This window comes from Aquila chrysaetos, chromosome Z, assembly GCF_900496995.4.
Source record: "Aquila chrysaetos chrysaetos chromosome Z, bAquChr1.4, whole genome shotgun sequence".
NCBI classification, from domain to species: Eukaryota; Metazoa; Chordata; class Aves; order Accipitriformes; family Accipitridae; genus Aquila; species Aquila chrysaetos.
Window position 1 is genome coordinate 78082223 of NC_044030.1, and position 15730 is coordinate 78097952.

The 15730-nt window shown below is 42.7% G+C and overlaps 1 protein-coding gene across 1 annotated transcript in view; it reads left to right on the forward strand.

The window, feature by feature from the left end:
• The window catches only part of DCAF12 (DDB1 and CUL4 associated factor 12), a 35198-nt gene extending 20132 nt beyond the window's left edge, over positions 1–15066 (forward strand). Inside the window, exons 8-9 of the mRNA XM_030004365.1 lie at positions 3638–3822; positions 4608–15066. Of these exons, the coding sequence (XP_029860225.1) occupies positions 3638–3822; positions 4608–4766 (344 nt within the window). The 3' untranslated portion in view covers positions 4767–15066. The remainder of the gene's footprint in view (positions 1–3637; positions 3823–4607) is intronic.
• Positions 15067–15730: the final 664 nt, after the last annotated feature.

Sequence of the window (15730 nt, forward strand, 5' to 3'; positions counted from 1 at the left end):
CAAGTGTGTATTTTACTTCTACTTTTTTTTTTTTACTGTGTCTTATTCTGTTTTACTTCATCTTAAAGCAAATCCAGTCTTTATACCACTATTAATACGGTCTATTGCATTTTCCTCTGGGAATAGGAAAAAAGCATGTTGTTTGCTCTGTGCTATCATATTGGGAGTCTATGCTGTGAGTGAATGCTTGCTTCGTAATTTTAAAGTCATGAATGAGACTCTTAATTTTCAATGTGTGTTTATTTGCTTTAAATATACAAAAGCTCACTCTTTCAAAAAAAAAAAAAAAAGTTTGCAGATTTGAGTGCTGTTTTCCTGTTCTGGTGTGGATGTGAACTTTACACCAGGGCCAAATGTGAGGGCTTGCAGGATGCATGGTCCCCTAAGCTTCTTCCCAGATTCTGTTTTCAAGTATGAGAAGGTGCTGTGCTGCGATGCCTGTTTTAAACCATATTAATCTCAGACTAATACATTGCAGTCCTTATTTAGCTGGTCTCTAGGCATCCATCTCTTCATCAGGCAAGTTATCAAAAGAGAATGCATGTAGGCAAGGATTAGGAGAGTTTTATTTATGTGGTTACCAGAGTTTGAGCGGTCCAAATAAATGTCAGGATCTGCTTCTTTCAGACATGGGAGAAGTTTCTGTAATATGAGAAAAGGCACTTTCCCAGCTCATGTTGTCACCTGAACATCTTACCAGCAACAGCCCTTGTCCTGACCCACTGTCAGTGAGGGCTCTGTGGAGGTCCTGACACTGTCACCCTTCAGTATCACAGGGAAGAAATACCAAGTCACTGGAGCATGGTGCCCAGTGGTGGCTGAAAGGTTCTGCCTTCAGTATGTGATCATCCTTGATGGCGGGATGATCTGTGTGTAGGTAGTATCTCTGGGGCATCTCCAGTTCATGTCTGGAGAATGCCTTTGTCAATGCTGCTTTCTGTTCTGCATAGTAGGCAGAGCTGGATGTTTTTGGCATGGTGGTGGAGGCACATAAGTAATATTCATTCCCAAGATACCGAGTGTTTCAACTTTCTGTTGATCTCACTGGGACTTGGAGCACACAGCACCTCTAGAAGGTGGGCTCTTTATTGATTTCTGGACTAAAATCTGGGTTGACTTTTAAGTGCTTTGATGTGTTACCTTGAATGTGCTTTCAGCTTCCAAATGCACCTGCTGAACGTGGTAAGTCCACATTAACTTCAGATCATTAGTGTTGTATACAAAAGCAGGTCAGAGAAAGGTGGCCATTTAGTAAGACTGGAACTGGGGCTTCTCTCTATGAGAAGGTAGCTAATGCTTTCTAGTGCATCTTCTAAGTGTTGCTTTTCTTAGCAGTTGTACAGGGAGGTGCAGGCCCTGGACTCGCGCTCTTGATCTGCGAGAGCAACTGCTTTCTGCTCGACTGGCATGCAGTGCAATGTTGTATGCCCTTGACTTTATATCCTGAAGGTAGCAATGTTAATGTAGTGGACAGGGCTTGCATGGCACGCAGTCTGTGTCTGCTCCTTGTGTAGGACACACTACTGCATCTTCATTTCCTTCTGGGATTTGTAGAGCCTCCCTGCCTCTCAGGAGTAAGACTCAATTTGCTGACCCAAATAGTCCAGGTCCACAGGTGGTAGAGTGCTGGCTATGTTGGAGAGCTTACTGTGATCAGTTCTGGGCACAGGCTGTGCTTTTAGTTTGATGGGAATGATGAATCTGAGGTACTTCAGCCCCTTAGGAGCCAATTTGAAGTGTTCTTCTTGAAAGCCTGTTCTAAACATCCTCTTAGTTGTGGGTACATCACAGATTCCTTCAGTTAATTTTTTTTATTAGAGAAAGATCCACAGTCATTCTGCATTTTATAGCTTTTTATTAATAAATTGCATTGAAAAGTGTATGCCATCTGCTTTCATACTCCTTCACCTGTTTCTGTTAAGTAAGTGTTCTGCTGTGTTGTTTGTCAAGAGCACTTCCAGAGTAAAAATAAGAGGAGGTCTCCTCTTGTGCCTTTCTCCTCTTATCCAAGTGACTGCTCTTGCTGATTGTAGAGGGCTTGAAGGTTTCTGCATGTATTTGCCAGAGCCAGGCCCTTGTAATGGGGGTGGAAGATCTCTCCAACTTGCTCAGATGCATTTGTAGTTCTCTGAATTAAAGTGGAGATTCTTATATGAATCTGGTAAATCTAATTCAGCAGGTGTGAGACTTTCACAGCGGTTTCCCACCTATTAAGCCTGCAGCCAAGACTTCACTTCACATCTGGATCAGGACAACGTGGCCTTGCCTGTTCTAAGTGTGTGGCACAGATGCTGGTGGCTGTGGATGTAACATCAGGTTGTGGAAGGATGAGCATGTGTTTCTAGTTAGGACTCTGTACAAAAGGGAAAGGGGAAGCTCCCTGGCTGCATCCACACCTCACGCATGTCTGCTGCCACATGAACCGCTGGGTGTATTCCAGTATGTTACAAGTTCCATGGTGTTCAGTCCCACTTGGTACGGTGACAACAGTTGGCATGTGGATGTAGCTGGCCTAAGTTGCTCTTTTCCCCTTCTGTTTGAATGCTTGTTCAGGCTGTAATTCAGTGGTACTTAAAAGAGGGCTTAAAAAGCCATAGGGTTTATAACTTGGCATCGTGTTGTGCAGGAAGGAAAAACATAGACATGGTGGGGTTTAATCTGTGTAAAAGAGTTGTTTGGGGTAGAGTGCTTACACAGAACAAACCTTTTGCACAACAAATAGAGATGAGATGACAAGACATTTTGCAAATTGCAAGTTTCTATATACAGAGTCTCCCCAAGATTATTTCCAAGGGATCCTTATTTAGCTGAGGCTTCAGGTTTAGAATTTGTGAAAACAAAATGTACTTTTATTCAATCTAATGACATAACTGAATTGTGGTAGAATGTTTTGTTTGGACTGGAAAATTGCTGTAGCTTCCCATGTACTGGTGGAACATGGCGTTGCTTAGGTTGCAGGATTCCTAGTCTCTTTTCATTGCTGGGTGAAGTGCTGAAAGTGCCAGCTACAAAGAATAAGGTGTGCTTGTGAGAATATTTGAGTGGAGATAGCTGCAAAATTACTTAAGAACCTCATCTATCTTAGCAGCAAAGTGACTAGTGATTATTATGGTTATACTTGCTTGCAGCTAGCCTGTTGATCAGCAAAATGCACTTGGTGGCAGCTGGGACAGTAATTTTTCTCACATGGTCACTTATCAGGTAGCTAGATAGGGTGTGAGCTCATAGAGGAAACCAATGTGACGTTCTTTCCTCTGCTGCCACGTACTTGCTCATGGTGTGTTCACTTAGAGGCTTGTGAAAGACAGAACAAAGCTGCTCTTGATCCTAAATGGCTTATGATCTTTGCTTCTCTGGCAGAGCTGGGACCTGCTGAGAATGAAGCTTCTTACTGTGCACAATCAGTGTAGCTGACGGCCTCAGAGGAGAAGGGAAGTAGTATATGTAATTGAAGCTGCTGTTTTAATAGCATCAATGGGATTTGTCTGCACTGCTCCGTAGCAGTGGGGAAACTTACATATTGTGAAGAATATGAGTAGGTAGTTCCTCTTAAAATACTAGACATCAAGCAGCAGCACTGCAGAGCCAAAGCATCCCTCTTCCTTACTGCATTGTATGTCCCTTCTCTGTTTGACAGGTATTCGATCGGTGAGCTTCTACGAGCACATCATCACAGTGGGAACGGGGCAAGGTTCCTTACTGTTTTACGATATCAGAGCCCAGAGGTTCCTGGATGAAAAGGCCACACATGCCTGCTATGGACAGAGGCAGAAACCAGGAGGAAGTGAAATTTTGAAGCTGACTACTGGGAAAGGCTGGCTGGTGAGTAGGAGGCTCAGGAGACCCTTTGAGGCTGTAGGAGACCCTTTACACAGGAGTGCTGTAGGACTTGAGAACCAGTTCTTTTTATAATAATGGGAGCTGTTGTATGAAACACATCCCAGCAAAACACTGATCATGTAACAGTAATCATGTAAGCAAGAAGTGCTGCAGAATTGCTTTCTACAAAAGCTTTATGAAAGAGTATTGAAGGTTGGTTGCTTGAGTGTAAGGCATACTGACTAATGTTCTTATGCACTGATTCATAAATGAACTAGATTTTATATCTTTATATTTTTGAATGTAATTTAGTTCTAGTTTTCAGAACCTCAAACAAAAATACATTGTCTTCCTTTAAAACCATGCTACTGTAGCATGGTGCTAAAGTGATTTAATTTAATTCTGTGCAATTTTAGGAACTGTGGCTTCCTGAGGTAATGCCATGGCAGGCACTTGAGTTCAATTTCCTGTATGTTATCATGAAGCAGTTAATGGCTTTGTCTAACTTCTATCCATTGCCTTTTGTATCATTCTGATGTAACTTTAAAAACTAATGAAACTTGGTATCTTCCCTACCATTCACCTCCCCTTGTCCAATGTTTGGCCCAAATGTCCTCAGAAAAAGCTTCAGGACAACTCTGATGTCTTCAAGTTGATCTGTCTGAAGCTTCAGAGAGTGTTAATAGAAAAGAACCATTTTTAGGCTCTGGAAGCTACCTTCTGCTTTTGTGAAACAAGGTTTTGGGTTTGTTTGACAACAGTAACAATTCTAAACTTTCCTTTAACAGAACCATGATGAAACCTGGAGGAATTATTTTTCTGACATAAGTTTCTTCCCAAATGCTGTTTACACCCACTGCTACGACTCGTCTGGAATGAAACTCTTTGTGGCAGGAGGCCCTCTTCCATCAGGACTTCATGGGAATTACGCTGGTCTCTGGAGCTAATGATAACTCTTTATGAATGCTGATCTTTACACAGATTTCCACTTTTCTTTTCCTTTTTTTAACAACAAAATTGTGTGATGCCATTGGTTTCTGATTTAAATGCAAGTTATTTTTTGGCAGAGTTTCTGTTGGTCTCCAACAGTTTTGTACATCTTTTTGAACCAGTTTTTTGCTTTAACCTCCTTGATCCTTTATATGATGGGTTTTTTAATGCCCTCTTTATTGTATTTACTCCAGATGACTGTTCCCCACATTTAGGCTATCTTGGCCATGTGCCCCCTCCCCTACTTTGCTGTGAGGTAGGATTCCTTCCTTAAAAAGTGGTTGCTCCCAGGCTTTCTGTGAAAGTCTAGGGGCTTTGCGTCAGTTACATTACCTGGAGTGAGGACTACTTGTAATTAAAAAATATTAAAAATATTTATAAGAGATAAGCTACTACTTTATCTGCAGAGCCTGGCCCTGGCCTGGGTTGATCTTATTTTTTAAAAGTACAAGTCTAATGACACTGTTTATACATAGAGGAATATGGTAATTTTAAGCTGTACTCATCAGAGCCCAGGGATGGATTCCCCAGGGGTATTGCCCATCAAGCCCAAACTGCAGAAGTGCAGGAGTTTTCAAAAGTGCATTTGTGTTTGAATTGTAGTTTTCAGCAGTGCCAGGAGCAAAAATTGTTCTCTGTTCCTTTTCTGCCTGTCCCAGGTATCAGCTTGCACAACTGGAGTTGGTGTAGACTGTTCTGCAGCATGGCTATTGCAGGGGGACATTACATGGAGGGCCTGCAGAGGTGCTTAGAGTGAATGGGGGCTAGGGATGTGAGTGTTCTTGTCATTCAATATGATGAGCCAAGGTTCCTGAGTGTGCTGCTGCTGTAGCTCATGAGTTCTTCTTAAACTGCCTAAAACCCAGGACCATTTTTGTCCCAGGTTGTGGAAACTTTTCCCATTTTAGCTGTTCTTGTGTGCATCTCCTCTAATAAGTCAATGTAATAAAGTGTTTTTTTTCCAAGGCTAAAGAGTGCATCTCGGACTTAACTATCGCAAGCTAGAAACTTTCCATGTAGCAGGGTAAATTGCTGTTAGCTCATGTTGCAGTAGCACCTGCTGTCATCCTGCTTGCTGTAGCAGAAGCTCAGTCTTTCCCCAAATCCCCTGCTGCTTTCTGCATTCAGACTCCCTCAAGCTTCATGTGGGACTGGGTGGGGAGAATAGGTCCGATGACCTTCAGGTCCAGCTGTGAAACATGTACATTCCAGGGTGATGGTCTTACCTAATACTCAGCTAAAATGCAGGACTCCAGGGTGCTCCTCCTAGCCTTTTGGCAGGCACCAAACTCTCAGCTTGTTACTGATGCCTCTGTCCTGCTGGGGTGAATGCCTTTCCCCTGCCTCTGTCACTGGTGGAGCAGAGTGTGTCTGTACCTCACTGCTTTGGTGCCAAATGGGCAGCTGGTTGAAGCCAAGAAGAAAGACAAGGCTGGGACATGCTCTGTTCTCCTGTCTGCTGAAGATCACAGCCACCACTGCAGAGTAGCTCTAGTCCCTTATGCAGTTCCTGCCAGACTGCATAGAGCTAGTCTGCATGTGTTCTTGTGGTCCCTCTTGTTTTTGTACTCGGTATCTTCATCAGTAATGCCAAGCAGTGAGCCTCAGGCTTAATTTCCAGTGGGTAGTGGAGGCTTGGATGGAAATCCTGCAAGGAATGCAGTTCCCTTCCATCCTGGTGGAAATCATGGCCAGAGAAGAGCTCTCCCAGATGTGCACCTGTCCCAGAAGTATAATTTACTCACACTGAGCACTGCCATGGGTGCTTCACAAACAGATCTTCTTGCGGCATTTCATAATTCTATTTCCCTTGTGGGTTGGTTGCTTAAACTGAATGAGTTCACGGCGCTGTGTGTGCGGCTGTTCAGGCTTTTCTCTGAAAAGGGGCAAATTATATACCATGGGGTAGCAAAGGAGCTCTCCAATTTTATGTAGAGTTGATCATTGTTTTTTAAAGATGTCATAATGGTGCCTGCATTGTTCTGTGATGGCAACATACTGCTTTGGTTATTTTAGAAGTTTTGAGAAGTGGAAGTATGCAGAGAAAAACAAGTGTTGGCAAAGTATGGCAGGTTGTGTATTTCTAGGATTATTCCTTCAGCTACTGTGTAAGATCACTCTGTCGCAGGGAACGTGTTCTGCTTAGATTTTTTTATTTGGGCTTGGTTTGAGGTACTGCATTTTTCTTTTTCTTTTTTTTTTTTTTTTTTTAAAAAAGAGACGAGACACTTAAGTCTCGAGTGTCCTCTAATTCTGCTGAAACAATATTTACTAGTTAGGCACTTAGTGTCACCAGTGCCAAATGAAAACTCCCGGTCTGGAAATTCTAGCCCTGATGGTGATCTATTAATTGAAGCATATTCCAGATCTGGGTGAGGGGGGCAAAAAGGGTATTTGTGTGGACTGAGCTTCAGTCTCCAAACACAGAGGCTAATTTTTCTGCAGTCAGTAGAGTCTCTAGGTTACTGAAGACACCCCTGGAAAGTGTCCCTCTGTGCTGACTCTGATCTCCCTGAGTACCTCAATGTGTGGTCCTAAAGCCTGGTAGTGTGAGTGCCCTTCTCCTCCTTTTTTTTCTGCATAGGAAACTTTTTGCAGATTCTTCTGAGAATTGTCCAAGGATGTAAAATTCCTCAAGTCTCACATGCTTCTGTGTATTCTGCTTTCAGGATGCTTTCTTGCAAAGACGACTTCTCATGGGGAGGGGTCCATCCTTGTTGCTGTATGAAAATCCCCCCCCAAAACTGGAAACAAACTAGACAGTGCTGTAAGCCTGTAAACAAATTGGGCCAGAGAGAACTTAATTTCTAGCCTGTTTTAGTGGGTTTAAATGCTTGTAGTGACACAGATGTTAAGTTTCAGAATATTTTGTGGTTGGTTGTCTGTCACTTTTGGTCCAGTTAGTGTTAGAAATTGAGGCGAAGGTGATGATATGCCAACTGTCCAAAGATAAGTGATAGGAGGAACAGGGGGAAAAGCCAGGTTTCCTTACTTGATTTGATTTTGTTTCCCTATTGGGTTAGATGTTGGAATTGAAATCCAGGATCATGGTGAGAAAGGCAGGGATTTCCCATCAAAGGGCAGGAATGGCTGTATGACAGGGATTCTCCAGGCTCTGCGTGGAGGTGATTTGGGGGCACCCTGTTATTGAAATGGCAGATAGACCCCTGCGATGGATGGAGTTGAGTCTTGTGACTGCACCTCAGTAGCTTCTTGAACAGCTCGCTGTGCTCTGCTGAGACCCAGTGGCATGCCCGTTTTCAGACCATCTTATCTTTTCGAATGTTTCTTTAATGATTTCCCTCCCTTGCTCTTTCCTGCCCTCTGGAATGGTGTGTTTGGGATTGCCTCCTCCATCCCAAATCATCCCAGTCTTTTCTGTAGCAATATTGTACTTGCAGAGGTGACCTCTGTCGAGCAGAAATGGGCTTGCTGGCATTTTGTCAAGCCATGCTTGAGACCTTCAATTTGCTTTATTTTAAACTGGGTAGACTTTTGAGGCTGGCTTAGACTGTGGAACTGGGCAGTTGCCCTCGTACATGTTTGACTGATGGGATTACACAGCAACAGTCTATTCCTGGTGGGGGGAACAGACTCTGCTTTATCTAGTGTTAGGCACTTGAAGGAGAGGAAAGAACTTTAATTAAACAGACCTTCAAACTTTTCTTCCTACTGTTGACTTTTCAGTCATGTGGGATCTTTTGTGATGCTGCTGAGTGTAGGAAGCACTTAATTTTACTGCTTAGCTCTTTTCAGTAGACTAGCATGTTAATTTGGGTATCTTTGGGTATTACATTTTCAGTATTCATAATCACATGTGATCAAACTAGTGACTTAACTATGGCTTCAGTAATACCCAGCTTGTAAGTACTGGGTAGCAACTCCTCAGTAACAGTTGGGTGTTAATGTGATGGATGTTACTAAGGAAGCAGAAGCTACTTTGCAGTGTTGGCTTGAGCATAGCAATGAGGGCGGTGCTCACCCTCTTCACCAAACACCTTATTCCTGGTAATTCCTCCAGCTTTCTCCCTTGTACAGTCAAGTCATCCAGGGAGAATTGCTAGTGCTCTCCTCGGGTGCTTTCTGTGAATGCGGTAAAGAAGTGAGTCCACTTGTTTGGTTCCCTCATCCGTGCTGCTGGTGTTAGTCCAAGGTAAGTAAATTACCAAAGAATAGTTATTAGGTGTTTGTTCCTAGTCTCAGTTGTTAATTTTCCACATAGATCCATTTTTAAGATTCACTGCAAGAGTGCCCAGTGATCTCACTGGACTTAAGTCTGTCCACTAATGTTACATTGACATTGTGGGTGACTCTTGTGACTCCCTTCATGAGAGGGACTCCTGAACTTCATTATGGGGATATATTTGCTGCCTCTGTTTCAAGTCTTTGGCAGCTTTTTGTATCTTAAGGATTAAGAAAGATACTTATGTATCAGTTTATCTTCTCCAGAATTTCATCCTTTTCCTTCACCTGAGTCCTTCCTTTGTACATAGCTTGCAGCTGCAGAGTTAACAGAGTAAAGTTATGATCCAGCTATATCAAGTGGTGGTTTGTTGTCTTAATTTCTGCTCCTCAGCTGAGAGGCACTTACTGACTTTGTGAATTTATGTCCCTCACCTGTTGCAGCTGTGAAATAAAGCAGGTTTGCCTAGACCCTTCATGGAGGTCACCTGTTTTGTTTGTTTGCAAGAAACCAAGAACAGATAGGCTGTCAGTTGCTGCATCCTGGCAAAGCAGCAGCATCTTTCAGCAGCTAGGTGGGAGCTCTGAGATCTGCTTGTGGTGGTCTGATGCCCTCATTTTCCGTAAACCCACTTTTCCAAGGTTCTTAATTCACTTCTGTCGCAATTGCTGCTATGACTAAATTACTGAACTGGGGTACAGCTTGTTCCTAGGAACACTGCTGCAGAGCTGTGTGTGATGCAGGTGGAGCTGATCCTCTGGCCAGCCTGGACTGAGTCCTGGACTCCCATGCTAGCCAGGCACACACCTTCTAGCTTAAAGACAAGTGAAAATACCCGTGTGCACCACTGGCCACCCCACAGCTACAGCCCGTGGTGTGACCTCAACTTAAAATGCATTTCTGGGTGTTGCAGTGCCTTCGGTAACTTACCTGAAAGTCTCTGAAGCACAGGCACCAGGAATTTGTACATGTTGCAGAGGAAGGAGAGTGGAAAGAATACAGACACATCTTGTCTGAAGGGATCTCCTGCATATGCTCTCCCTTGCCTCTGCAAGCAGGCACTTTGGTGTGTGGTGAAGATGGGCAAGATGGCACAAGAGAAAAGGTGAAAGCCCAACAGTGTTTGGTATTGCTCTCAGGACTCCTGAGGAATTTAAAAACATAGAGGGGATACTTGTTCATTGCTCAGGAGGTACCTGTGAAAGGGCTTAATCAGAAACGTTTTCAGAGGGATCAAGTAGATATCCCTGTCATTCTTGTTTCTCCATCTTAATTTTCAAGGATTTAAAATAGGAAGTATCTTTTTGCTTGTAATGCTGGGTTTCTTTATCAAAACCACATGATACTTGGCAAATTGAAAGAATGCTCTTGACAGAAAGGAACCTTCCCAACTAAAAATTGAGTGCCATTTTCTAGTATCCTGCTGGGAGCAGTATGATCTAAGAAAGCACACACAGATCTAAAACAGGGTGCCAGGGTTGACAGAGTTGGGAAAATGTGGGCTGCCTGACCATTTCTGTACCCAGAAAAACACCAAGTAAAACACTTGATTGTATACCAGTTGTGGTCATTAGACTGAAGCTGAGAGGGTGTGTGAACCCTTGCAACATAGTGCAAAGTTTCTATAGTCCTAGATGTTGACTGTTTGACCTCAGAACAAAAATCTAGGAGTCAATACATTCTTTTCTTAGGAACTGCTTTTCTAGATTTCCTTGTTAAAAGGGAAAATTCAGGTGCTGAATCTTAAAATCTCATTAAACTTGTACTTTTTATTGCCCATTCAACTGGTCTCCTTTCCTTTTCAAGGCCTCCCACAGTCTCAGGGTATATAAATCACTATGACTCATCCAAATAATACCGAAACGGACCAACCAGAGGTTAATGTGCCTTCCTCTTCTGGTACCTTGATCTTCGTAAAGTTATCTCACAAACGCATAACTGTCTTAGGGCTGGGTACATGCATTGTCTTTTTCTAAGATGTACGTTTTGAAGTTGCAAGAGGTTTGTACTGTTACTTGTGACTTATTCCATTTGTTTTAGGATGTGGTGTCTACACAAATCAATGCACTGGTTTGTTTTGGGATCAGTCTTACCTGTGACATCTATCAGTGCTTGCCTGTATGTTAATGTGTACACAAATGCTGGATGTTCCCCATTGCCTGTGATGTACTTGTATATGATGCACAAACTACACAAGGTGTTTTAAAACGTGCAGTGATCACAACTTGTTTTCTGAGACTAGGATGTCCTACAGTGAACTGTTTTTAATGTTTTTTTCCCAAATATATTTAATAAGTTCTAAAGCCTTGGGGGGGAAAAAAATAACTGGGACTTGCTGGCTTTTTTTCTGAATCCAGGGTCTGATGCTTGATAACAACTCTTGCAATTCCACCCATTTAAGCAGAGCCTTTCTCAGCTTGCAGTTTCTGTCGTGAGCTGTGTCAGAAACAGCACTGGATCCTGAACTATCTCAGAAGCTGTCAAGTGAAGTAGTAACAGCTCTCTTTAAATGTTACAGTGCACATTTTTAACTAAGGTAAAACTGTTCAAAATTATTGATGCAGCTTGCAAATGGAACAGTGGGAAATCACAGATAGTATGCAAAACCAGCCTGTCTGCACATGGGGCTCAGTGTTCAGAATTACCTTGCAAATTGTTTCTCCTCTGAAAAGTGATTTTTTTTTTTTTTTAATACGAAGACATTACATGTTTGGCTTTTTCTGAATTGGCAAAGGAAACCTTTGTTCTTAAACTCAAACTGACATCTGGAATTTGGGCTGAGTTTCTGTCCCTAATGCAGATAGCAGAGGATGGCGTGATTGATACAAGATGTCCCTTCCCAGCTGTAAGGTGAATTTCATCATAAGAGCATGGAAACAGGAACACTTCTTCACTCGCTGTGGCCTTCAATGGGCATGCATATCCGTAATTAACTGAAGTACAGTACTGCCTTCTGTTGATCCATGAGGCTATCTTTGTTTTTAGAATCGGCATGATTAGTCATCAGTGTATTGACATTAATATGCGGTCAAGGAGTTCTAATGTACGTGTATTTCCTGTGCTAGCTGTATCCGTTCTCTCTGTACCCCAGTACAGGGTTAATCTGGAGTTCTCTTTTTAGTTCTTGCTAACTTCAGATTTTTTTCAAATTCAGTAAGGTCCTCTTCTGTCACAGTCACTTTTCAGAGTAGAACAGATGGCTTTAACTTTGTTTTGTAACCTTCAGCACCTTCCTCTTCTCCCATTCTTCCTAGTTCGCCTTTAACAATCAGTTCAAAGCTGAAAAATATTGAGTCATAATAAAAAGAAAACCTGTAGCCTACTGCAGAAAGATCACTCTCTGCTTTTACCATAAACTTCAGTGGCTGGCTGGCTGCCTCAGAAGTGGAGACTCCACTCCTGTGCAGTCTACAGAAGGTGAAATTCTCTTGCATCTGTGTTGTACAGTGGATGTCAGCAGATCAGGAAGTGGAGCTGCCCTGCATCTGCACCTGGTGTGTTTATTAAACTGATCAGTGGTGGTTTAGTCTACCAGAGCACTGGCATCTTTGGCTGCTACTCAATGTCATAACTAAAGATTTCATTAAGGGCAAAGCCAGGAGGGTGCATCACTGACTTTCTGCTGACTTGATCCCATTTAAAGGCTTTCTCCACAGATTTTTTTTTTTTTTGTCTTTTGCATATTTGGTGGATTATGAAAAAAATGTGCTATAGTAGGGCTATGAGCTAAACTCTAACCCTGTGCTCAAAAGGCAAAAGTTACTATAATGAGCTTTGGCCAGCAGTAATGCCCAGGGGCTGGCTATGCTCGGTGATGAGCTGGTAATGGAGTGTTTGAGCAATGGAAGCCTTGAGGGTTTGCTCCATCATGCTGTATGCTTATGTGGCTGCAGATTAGTTGCTCCAGAGTTTGTGAAACTGCTGGTCATCCCTCTTCAGATGAGATGTGAAGATGGCATGGGGAAGAACCAGTTTCCTCAGTGATCACTCACTCTCACCCTCATCACTCAGGGTTACCAATGCACTTGTCTCTCTGTTTTCTTGATTGACTGTGACTAGCGTGCTTTACGGCTGCCACCAGCCACCTCCATGAGCTTCCTGCTGTGATGGAGTGAAAAGGGCCTTGTCTGTAGCTCCTTCCACCTGGTTTGTTGTTGATGTACAGGGGTGTTAACAGGCCAGCTAGGATTTACAGCTTCAGTTAGCTGCTCTGTGCTTTGCTCTCAGTGCAGGTGTGATAGTGGGGCCATTGTGACAAGGTCAGGATACGTAACTTCTAACGGGCTCTGTCACTCTTGCTCAAAATGCTGTGTCTCCATTCTCAGCCTCTCGTCCTGGCCTCGCTCCCATCTTGCCACCCTCTACCCCTTGGGACTCGAGCAAGTTCCCTGCCCTCTGACAGCTTACTAGTTCAGGTACCAGTTCTGCAAAGCCTGGGGGCACCTCTTAAAGCCCTATGACAGTTTGAGACTTCTACACTCACTTAGGCAGCAGCTTGCTGAGTTGTGGCCTTGCTCACAGTCTTCCTATTCATTTGACTCAGCCCTGGATATCTCCCTGGACTGGTATCGCCCTTTCAGTCTGAAAGGCTTTGTTCCAACCTCATTCCTGCTCCATGAAGGAGTTGATTGCTGTACTGCTGGCTGTTTCAGTTTGGTGGCTTTTATTTTTCTCATCGTTTCTTCTGGGGTTCACTGTGCATGTACAAAATTGTACTGACTTTCTCAGCTTTCCTGAATGTGGTACAGGGGCCCACCCTGAGAGGCACTGGAATTACTTGTCTACTTCCAAGGTGCACAGAAACAAGGATGTCTTACACAAACAAGTTTTAGGGAGGAAAAGCAGCTGCATACACACAAGTGAAAAGGTATCTCTGGATGGAATAGGTGAGGGAGCAGTTTAAGAATTTTAAAGAGAACAGTAACTGAGGTTTTGGTTTCTTTTTTAAAAATTGCTTTAACAGTAGGTTTGTCTGTGTTCTAATCCACAGAAAGTTGCAATGTAAACTGGGGTTTTCTGTTCATCAATGCAAAATGTGCCTCTCAACTATAATGCAAAAGTCAGTCTCTGTCTCTCTGTTTGTAGTGGAAGAAGTTTAACCGAAGACTGATCTAATGTGTTTCTTGCTCTTTCATGTAATCATCCACACAACAGTCCTTGCTGGTCTTTCCCAAGCACCATATAGCACTATCCCTATTTAAAAGCAAAACAGGGATTGCATTGAGCGGTGGAACCTGCTGAACTTCCTTGGTTTGAGAGAGACACGGGAGAGAAGAGTCCAGGTTCCATGTGTTTTAAATACAACTTTAAACCAATGCAGCTACTCTCTCAGATCAGCACCACTTCCTACCTTTCCCTCCATTTAGGTGGGAATTTAAAAGTAAACCCAGCAATATGTGATCCAGGTGACATGCTTGCAGGTGGAATATGGGGTTTTTGAAATTTGAGGATTAAGATTTCTCTTGTGGAAGAACTCGGTGCAAGAGCTTGGATCTCGGATTACAACTCTTCTGCCAGCTTGCTAAATGCAATCAAGTACTCTGGACTCTTCTGAAGATGACTGTGGTAGAAGAGCTGTGAAGGTGTAGGCTGGAACTGATCATTTTAGGTCATCTGCGTGTTGCTTGACTACATGGACAATGTAACAGTGATTTTTACAGATTGCTTTCCATGTGTCAGTCACAAATAACTCTTAATTTGCCGTTTGGAGAAAAACTGTGAATAGATACATTTCCAGATCAAATTAAGAGCCTGATTTTCCATCTTGCATTAACCGGGTTACTGTGTTCACATGCCAGAAAGATGTTGCTCTTTGAAAAAGCATGTTAGTGTATGTGGCAATGACCCATGCACTTTTTAAATACCTAGATCTGTACATTCTCACCTGAGTATCGTTAACCATGCTGTAATCTGACAAATGGATCTTTTATTACTGCCCTGTTCTATAGATAATTGTAATTAATTGCAGTTTGTTTTTTCCACTACTTGAAGTTGTGTGATTGGAAAATTGGTGAACAAAAAGTATTTGTGCATCTTATTATGGGTATCTCTAAATAAAATGTATTTGTATAGTGTGTTGGCTTGGCTGATGGTTTCCATTATCTGCTGATCATCTCACTGCAAGTGAATCCAGGGCAGTTTGAGAGCAAGTGGGCTTGGGTTTCTCCCTGTAACAGTCCAGCTTCTGTGTTGACATGAGTGACTCAAAGGAAATAAAGTGAACTGTTGTTCTTCCTTCACCAGTGAGTGGATTGATACCCAAAGGGCAGGTTCTCAGCTTACTCCTGTTTTTCATCACAAACTTCAGTCCTGATCTCTATACAGCTGCAGTAACACTCCTTGCTTCTTCCATAGGAAATGTATCTAACGGCAGAGTTGGGACTGTTACACTCTTGAAAGCATCTCTTTCCTGTTCTCCTCTTCTGGTACCTCATTTGTTCTATAAGACTAAGGGTTCCAGGAAGACCTTATGTACCAAAACTGCACCTGTAGCACTGGATCTTGAGGAGATTGAAATAGACGGACGCCTGTAATCTTGAGAGCAGACAACAGACGACACTTTATTGCTAAAACACACACATACTTATAGTCACATATTATGCAAAGTCACTGTACACGCGCACAAGCATAAAATATGATTGGTTATATCAACACTGTACACGCGCATAAACATAAGATATAATTGGTTATACTAACTCTGTACATGCGCATAAACATAGGACATAATTGGTTATACCA